The sequence below is a fragment of the Cyprinodon variegatus genome, unplaced genomic scaffold (genome assembly GCF_000732505.1).
Source record: "Cyprinodon variegatus isolate N-32 unplaced genomic scaffold, C_variegatus-1.0 Scaffold168, whole genome shotgun sequence".
Taxonomy (NCBI): domain Eukaryota; kingdom Metazoa; phylum Chordata; class Actinopteri; order Cyprinodontiformes; family Cyprinodontidae; genus Cyprinodon; species Cyprinodon variegatus.
In genome coordinates, this window is record NW_015150621.1 from 473672 (window position 1) to 483064 (window position 9393).

Sequence of the window (9393 nt, forward strand, 5' to 3'; positions counted from 1 at the left end):
TGTGTGTGAGCATATGCTTGTGAATGTGCCTTTTCTGAAGAATCGGACTAATTAGGCTGGTATTAACAAATTCCAATTCCTGAAGTAACAGGGAAAGAGGGCGGATAAACCACAGAGCGGAGTTACTTTGTGTTTAAACCGATTAAGCTTGAAAAATACAAGGTTATGTACAGCAGGTAGAATAAGTATTAAAAATGGCACCATTTTTCTCAGTAAATATATTTCTAGAGGTGCTATTAACAGGACATTTTCTCCAATAGCAATCTATGCAATCCACAAATACAAAGAAATCAAGTCAAATCAAGAAATTAAGTTATGTGTAATAAAGTTAAATGACACAGGGAAAAAGTATTGTACTCCCTTACTGGAATGTATTTAATACTTTGTACAAAAGCCTTTTTGGCAATGACAGCTTCAAGACCTTCCTCCTGTATGGAGGAATTGGTCGCATGCATTACCCAGGTGTGATTTTGGCCCATTCTTCCACACAAACATTCCTCAAAACTTGAAGGTTTCATTGGCCTCTTCTATGAACTCTGATATTTAGTTCTTTCCATAGATTTTCTATTGGACTCAAGTCAGGTGATTGGCTAGGCCATTCTACCAGCTTTATTTTCTTTTTCTGAATCCAATTGAGAATTCCCTTGGCTGTGTGTTTGGGGTCATTGTCTTGCTAAAATCCACCCACGTTTCATCTTCATGATCCTGGTAGATGGCAACAGATTTTTATCAAGAATGTCTCTGAAAGTTTTTCTATTCATCTTTCCTTCAATTATTTGAATTTGCCAGTATCATATGCTAAAATAACAGTCCCACACCATGATTTTCCAACACTTCACTGTAGGTATGATGTTTTTTGCGTGATGTGCAGTTCCATTTGACCTCCAAACATGATGCGTATTATGGCATCCAAAGAGTTAAATTTTGGTCTCATCTTACCAGACTATATTCTCCTAGTATTCAACAGGCTTGTCTAAATGTTGGGTAACAAACTTAAAACGAGCCTCAACATGCTTTTTCTTCAGGAATGGAGTCTTTCGTGTTGAGTGTGCATACAGATCATGGCAGTTGAATGCATTACTTATTTTTTCTTTGAAACAATTGAACCAGCTGATTCCAGGTCTTTTTGAATCTCTCCACAAATGGTTTTTGGCTCTTGAACAACCTCTGATCATTCTTCTCACTCTGATCATTCTTTTCACTACCTAAATCTTGTGAGGAGAACCTGGTCGAGGTTGGTTTTTGGCGAAATTATGCTCTTTCCACTTCAAGATTATGGCCACAACAGTGCTCACTGGAACATTCAGAAGATTAGAAATCCTGCTGTAACCAAGGCCATTGTTATGATTTGCAACAATAGGTTTGCAAAGGTCTTGAGAAAGCTCTTTAGTTTTACTGATCATTAGACGTTTCTTGTATGATACCAGATACACATTTTTATAGGCCATTTGGGACTAACAATTTGCACTGATTGCTTCATAATTACTAAGAGATTTCAGCTGATGTCTTGGTACTCCATGCCTTTTTGCACCTCCCTTTCTTCATGTGTTCGATACTTTTTCTCAGTGCCATTCCACATTATTACACATAACTTAATTCTTCATTTCTGGACATGGTTGGATTTCTTTCTATGTACAGATTGCATTGATAGTTACCGACATCTGGTGAAGATATCATGTCTATAGCGCCTCTAGAAATGTATTTACTGATTTGCAAACCCCATGCCTTAGTTTTGGCTAAGACTGTTAAGGCAACATTGTTAAAACTGCACACTAATTTTAACACAGTTTGATTGTACTGTACATTGTGGCCTCTTTGACACTGGACAGCAAAGCTGTACGCATGGCTGGCAAACCAGAGATTTGACCTTTACTTTCCAGGCTGTGACATGGAATGCCATGGATATGTAATCCATTCACAAATGACCTGAGTGAAGTTTGCTAAGCCTTGATAGAGCAACAGAAAAACAGCAAAGTGGCATTTCTTATTAATTTCAAATTCCCCAGTAAGTGGCACATTATTAAATAATCTGATTATTCATGACTGTCAGCAGTACTTTTCTTTGCATCAGTAATGAATGAATCAGTACAATGCACAGAGGATGGCTTGAAAATGTCATACTGCAGACTCTAAACTCCCAACAGACCAAAAAAGGCTGATCATAGATGCTGTAAGGTTCACCTGAGTGTCCCCAGACAGATAAATTGGTATGCTGAATAATACCTAAAAACGAGTTTGGCATTTGACATAGTTACATTAAAAATAAAATATAAAATGTGAACCCTTTCATTGTTTTCATCATATGTACATTTTATATGATAAACCAGAAAAGAAAGACCAGACCCTCCCAATACCCCCATCCCCCATATCCAACTATTTCAACAATTAAACACAGAAATGTCAACTGTATTAAATAGTAGTAAAGAGGAAATAAACTACAGTCTACTTTAAATCTCAGAACTACAAACTCTCAGCTGCGATTATTTTAAGCTTAGCTGTTAACTGTGTAAAATATTCACAGAGTGTGGGTGGGACCCACACTTTGGGATCCACTGTGACTTACAAGTATTGAAAAATACTTATATTCTGCATATATAATTACATCCTGCACCCTTAGGCAATATTTTGTTTATTTCACTTAAACTTTTTATAGGGATATACTTTTCTCTAGACACTGTTATCTGCTCATTCCTCTTTGTGAAGTAGCTCAAGGTCAGATTCCATGCAATGCACACAGAAAGATCAATGATTAAGTCAGACTATGGGGTCTTGATTAGATTTAGGTTGGGAATTAAACATGGCCATTCTAAGACAAGGTTTGTTCAAAACCATTCCATTGTAGCTTGGCTGTATGTGTAGGGTCATTGTTCTGCTCCTGTCTCTTCTATACTGAGCTCCATCCATCTTCTATCAACTCTAATTAGCTTCCTGGTCCCTGCTCAATGGTAGCTAGTATATTTGAATACAGTTATACAGCAGGGATGTGCCCAGATAGACACTGGGTGGTGCTAGAGAACCTGCTCTTTTACTTTCAGACAAAAAAGAACCCCCCTTTTCCCTCACAGTGTTTAATGTGTGGCTCAAGGTAGTCTTTTTCTATTTTGACACCAAAATTAACAGATATTTTTTATAATTTTGCCCACCTCCCCCACTCCCCATCATGCACCATAACTCTCCAAGAATTATTTTTGTCATGTATCATACTGGCTACATGAAGAAGATTAGATGATTCATGCTATGCCCATAGTTTGTGTTGTTGGTTTCATCATGAGGCTACATATGGGTTAACACATGTCCACTGTAGCGTTCCAAATGAGCTTACTTTAAAAGTAGTTGAAGTTCATTTAGTGGTAGAATTAGTTCCTCAGAACTAGTTCCTCAAACATCTTTTCTTCATCTTGGTGAATGCATACATTATATGCCTTTGTTGCTCAACAATTAAACACAGAAATGTCAACTGTAGTAAAGAGTAAATAAACTACAGTCTTCTTTAAATCTCAGAACTACCAACTCTCAGCTGCGATTATTTTAAGCTTAGCTGTTAACTGCCTTTGTTGCACTCAAAAAGAAAACTTTCCTATACAAATTGTATAAGTATTTCTCTGGGTATTGTTGATCTAAACTTTAGGACAGTTCCTCTTTACTTAGGTTTATGAGTATAACTCATTAGTTTGATAGACAGCAGAGCATACAATGAGAAAAACAGGAGAAAATATACATTTGTATGAAAAGAAAGATTTTTGTTAGGTAATGAATGTTCCAAATAAAAATTTCTGAGGTATTAAAATGGTAAACTTTGTGTTCACGCTCAAACTGTTTCTCTGTAAAAGCTCTCTTGGTGCAGATTTTTTTATGCGTGTCGGCCAATAAGCTGCATGCTTGAAGTAAGCGTGTTTCTGTCTCAGTGCAGGTGGAGCAGTTTGAGATGAGATGGGGTGAATATCACACATAAGAGAGGAGAAAAAGAGAGAACTCCACACTCTCTGAGAGCAACAACATTTCAAAAAAGTCTCCGTCACTGTAGAAGTCTCAGACATAAGCATATTTGCAGCCTCGCTCCAATGAAGCCCAATGTGTACAGTGTGAGCAGACTGAAAGACGAGCTGTAGGTAAAACTCTTATTTTATGGATGTGTTTTATGCAGGTCTTTACATACTTTTTTTTAAATAAATGTGCTTTATGTTGAACACTTTTATTATTTTTCTTGATATCATCTCTTGATATTAATCTTATCATCACTTTCAAAAAGGCATCCGACGAGGGCCCGTCATGTGAGTGCGTGGGGCAAAGGGCTCTCAGGGAGGAAAATTATAAAAAAATATATATATAAATATGTTAATAAGAAAAAAAGATTTGTATTTTTTTTTTTGGTCAGTAAGAAGAAGATAATGAGCTCTAGCACCACTTAGTGTTTGTGGATATGAATTTAATAACCAAACCCTGATTTATACTGTAAGCCTGACCTGAGCTTTTTTCCATCAGGTTTCATGATGCAGTTTATTCATTACAGTACTCTTACAAATGTCTGAGGCCTTAACAGAACATTAGGATTTAAAATCAAATTACATACTATTTACAAATCTGATTACCTTTGGAAGCAGTTAGTTGAACAAAATAAAATCTAATTAATTTGTCTATCCTGTACTTTATGTTGATTTGTCACATAAAACCCTAGCGAATAAGGTTTGTGTTTTTAATCTGGAAAAACTGGAAACACTTCTGCAGGCCAAGGCTGTTCCCACTGCTGTATTTTGCAAACATTATGCAAAAATCTGAAAGCATTGTATTGTATTAAACGGTTAGTAGGTCATCTTAAGAGAGGGAAAAATGCATTAATACAGGTTTGACAGACTCTTCATAAATAAGAAAACATCTCAGTACTGAGAAACATGTTTTTTTCATTTTGTAAGACTGCAAAACTGAGTTACATTAACACTGCAGTCATAGATCATTTTCAGCAAGTAAGTGTAAAGGTATGTCCTTTTTAAATGCACATAATATTAAAATTTACCGCAGAGCTAGGTGTGTGTGTTGCTGGTCAGCATGTACCTGCAAGATGCAGCTGGTGATGTCAGAGGCTATCTTTGCATGTGGCGTGTCTTCAGTGCTTTCCCCTTGAGGAGTCAGGTTATGTTCCAGGCAGGACTCCCACAGGCCCACCAGGGCTGTGCTGTGTCGCTCGATGGAGCCGGTCTCTCTGATGGCCGTAGTGATGCGTGTGATGCATATCTCGACCACCGCCTGATCATTGTCGTTGGTCAAATAGTCCTGCCAGGGCGCAAAGTTTAAAATCTGAATAATGCATTGCAATATGAATAATTCATTAAAGAATCATTCAAATATTTACATAACTCTCTAAGGTCATTGTACTGTTTTTGTTGTTTTTTTCCCCCCTCTCTGTTATGGCATGCTTACTGACCGGTGCGCAGGATATGTCCTTGATCTGATCCAGAGCTTGAGAGAGGCAGTCTTCGATCTCTGAGTCCTCTAGGGAGAACAGGTCTCCAGCTCTAGACAGGTCCCTCTGTCCAAGTACCCGACTAAACAGCTGGTGCATTTTGGCCCTGAAGGAGAGGTCCTCTAAGATCAGTTGATGCTGAGAACTTTATGATCCCTTTTTTGAGAATGGGTCAAACATAACATAGCAGGAAAGGTCTAAAGTAAAGAAATACCCTTTCTCATTTATTATTTGAGGAAAAATATCCAATATCATCCATAGATCTTCGTATTGTACCAATAGCATCTACAGTCCACTTTACTGAGTCTAGGATCAAGTAGGCTGAATGGGACTCAACCAGTTCGGGCCAAACTTATTTGGCTTAACCTGAGGTTTTTGACTGTGGAGAAGAGCCATATTATGGAGAAACCAGTCTTGGAAGGTCAGTGCCCTGAAAGGGAGATACAAAATAAAACTGTAAAAATCAAACACAAGACATTTTGTAGCATTAAAGAAAGAATTATCTAAAATTCTTAGCAAAGTCACAGTATCTATACCAGGTAAAAAAAGACCAAAGGTAGATTTGATATAAAACCGACAGATGTTTGGGAAGCAGAATGGATTAGTTTCTATGTCAGCTGCAGAAAAGCACAGCTGTTTGGGCAGCTCAACAGCGCTCAGAGACAGATGGGCCTGCAGCTGGAAAGCAAAAACTTCTACAAAATTCAGTAGAGTTTGGAATCAGTCTAACTAAATCTCTGTGGTGGGCTCAAATAATAATGACATGACTGTCTGAAGATAGGCTAGCAATCTAGTTAGCAATCCAGACTCAACAGTCTGAGCTTCTTCAATATTAGTTTTACATTACAGATAAGAAAATGTAATGTATATTCCAATATATAGACCAATCCAGCATGGAGTTGTGACCATTTGTCTAATAATTGGTCCACCTATTGGTTCCAAAAGAATTGTGACCATTTTTTGGTGAACAAAAAAGAACCTCTGTTTATATCACTCAAATCTTATGAAGATTGGTTTCATAAGTAAGAGGTGGGAAACCAAAAGATCCTAATAAAATTAACATCTCTGTTGGATAATATTTCCCATCCCATGCATGAAGCTGTTGCAGAACTGGATAGGTCCTTCAGTGAAAGACTGCTGCACCCTAAATGCACCAGGGAGCGTTATCACAGATCCTTCCTCCCTGCAGCTGTAAGATTCTATAACCACCACTGTTCCCAACAACCTCAATAATTTGTTACATTCATGCTGATTTGGCACAGTTTCTACCTTATTCAGTTAAATAACATGCTTCTGTCATTTTGCACATCTCTGAAGTTGCTGCTTTTTTTAAATATCAGTTAGCTGTATATTGGTTATTTATTCTCCAGGTGCACAATTCTATATTGTCTAAACACTTTACAGTACAATATTTTATTGTTTATCTTTTAACTCTTCACTACTATCTTATTTTTTTTGCATTTTTCTAAGGTCCACATTTGTGTGACCATTTTTTCTATAACTTTTTGCTGCTGTAAATACCACAATTTCCCCATTGTGGGACAATATAGGCTTTTCTGTTCTCTTCTATTCTAAGAGAAAACTTAGAAGAAATAAAACAATGATAAGCAGCTGTATATATGCATTGTGGCCATTTATTTGATACCTTGTGGAGATACATTTTCCAGGAATATGCAAAATTGTGGGGACTAATGACTGGTTCAAATGAGGAAGAGTACTACTCTTTGATTGGGTTAGGTTTAGGAGAAAGGTGTGAAGCTTAGGATTAGGTTTGTATTGGTAATGGTTAGGATTAGGGTTAGGGTCTGAATTGGGCCATAAATATGGAAGAAAAATTAATGGAAGTCAATGAAAAGTCCACATAAAGATAATGGGACATAACGTGTGTGGGTGTGTGTTTGTAGTGTCCCTATTTTTTTTTCTTTTCTCCTTGATATAAAGTGAAAGGCATGCTGTGATAGTGCTGTATTGTTTTGCCATCTGGCATCAAGATGTCAGCAACAGATTTCTAAATTCCCCTAAGTTGTGAGGTAGAGCCTTGTTTGTGTGTATTTTACAGATGTTCAATTGGATAGAGATTTGGAATGTGCTTGTTGTGCTCCTTTCTATGAAGACACCGCTGCAATCAGGGAATACTGTTTCCTTTAAAATGAGTGCAGATCTTCCCAAATACTTAACAGCCCACAAAAGCAGCTGCTTTGGAGATACTCCGACTGAGTCATCAAGCCACCAAATCTTAATCTTTGCAAACCCCACATCCTTATGCGTCATCCTTCTGTTTCGTACACATCAAATTTAAGGGAAACAAAATGCTGATTGATATCCAACGCCTTAATGGATACCAGGTAAGAGTTTTGGGAGCAATCAACATGCTTCCTGATAATCTTTAGGTATGAAACATTATTATCACTTTATGTATTACATTATTATCACTACTATTATTGCTGAAATTCTATATATAAAAGATTTAAACAAAAGGTCTTTACTGTGTTCTTTAAATTATGGTGAAGCTCTGTGATTTGAAAGGCAGCATGTTAACCATTTACCTGCTGCTATCGCCGGCCTTGGCAGCTTCAATTAAACATTAAAACATTAACTCTAAAACAGGACCACTAGAAAGGACAAACACTCTGACATAAGTAAATTTGGGATCCTTTGCTTCCTTCTATCCTAGAACGAGTGACTAATACATCTGTGTTCCAGTATAAGCTTCCCTCTTCAATCGGACCCAATCTAATCCTCACACAGTTTCTGTAAGAGCCATAAAGGAGCAGGCCTGAGCCAGAGACAAAGCAGATCATAGGGGAGACTTATCTCTTCTGCCAAGCCAGTGCCTGTCATGAAAACTATCCCACTGCCTGGACAACAAAACTGGAATTCTTACTAGTCCAAGCCAGGACCACAGGGCCAAAAATAAAACAAAACAACTATACAACACAGATTTATCAGTAATTCACAGCATACCAACACAGTTCCATTAGCATTTAAAGACTCTTACATTTCATACAAATAAAAAAAAATTCCCATGCATTTCACCTCATTCTCCACAACTGAATAACTAAATCTACTTCTGCTCTATTGTTATTCTATAAAAAATTTTCTGAAATCAATGTTTAATTTTACTTCATCATAAAGATCTCTTTAGGTAACATCCACAAAGCCTCTCTCTGAAAGTTCCCTTTCAAGGGGTCATAAAAGGCAAAACCAAGTTTGTATTGTCATAGATCAATAACAATAGTTCAGTAGGTGAAATGAACGTACAGAGAAGTTCAAACCTCATCGACACCGCCTTTCTCTGCAAATCTCACAACTCTAAACTTCCACCATGGACGCATTCAAACAAAGCACCAAACTGACTTCAATTCGGAGATGTTGCCTTATTTGGTTCTGGCCTGTACTTTTGTCACGCCCCGAAATTGACATACGGACCAACCTACTAGTTCACCGGCCAAAGAACATGAATAGAGGTAGATGAAAGACACCAGTTTAGCTGTTTGGCCTACAGTTGGGTTTACTTCTACAAGAATTAAAAAGCAGGCAGTTTCTCTACTGAAAATGTGTTGGGTTCCTGGACTGCTGACTGGACTGGACCGGGCCCCAGTGGGGGACGGAGAGACCAAACCCGACCCGGTGATGGGGGGGAGGATCGGGTTCGGTCACTCAGTTCCCCGCTGGCTCCCTGTTTCGACTACGTGCTGCACTATAGTCGACCAAAATCCCAGACGATTTTGAAATTCCCCCCGGCAATTTTTTTAGGTATGAAAAGTAGGACATGTCCGGGAAAAAGAGGACGTCTGGTCACCCTACCATATCAACAATTTGATGTTTCAGTGAGTGGGTGCTTGTTGCTATGATGCGTCTTTGCTCAGCAGCTTCGCTCGTTGTAAACCAACCAATCACACACAGCTCATCTAAATACTCATGAGCATACAATA

General features: G+C 37.9%; 1 protein-coding gene across 1 annotated transcript in view; it reads right to left on the reverse strand.

The window, feature by feature from the left end:
• veph1 (ventricular zone expressed PH domain containing 1) overlaps window positions 1-9393 on the reverse strand; it is a 106407-nt gene that overhangs the window by 81437 nt on the left and 15577 nt on the right. Inside the window, exons 2-3 of the mRNA XM_015378278.1 lie at window positions 5420-5888; window positions 5050-5268 (exon numbers count right to left, since the gene is read on the reverse strand). Of these exons, the coding sequence (XP_015233764.1) occupies window positions 5050-5268; window positions 5420-5557 (357 nt within the window). The 5' untranslated portion in view covers window positions 5558-5888. The remainder of the gene's footprint in view (window positions 1-5049; window positions 5269-5419; window positions 5889-9393) is intronic.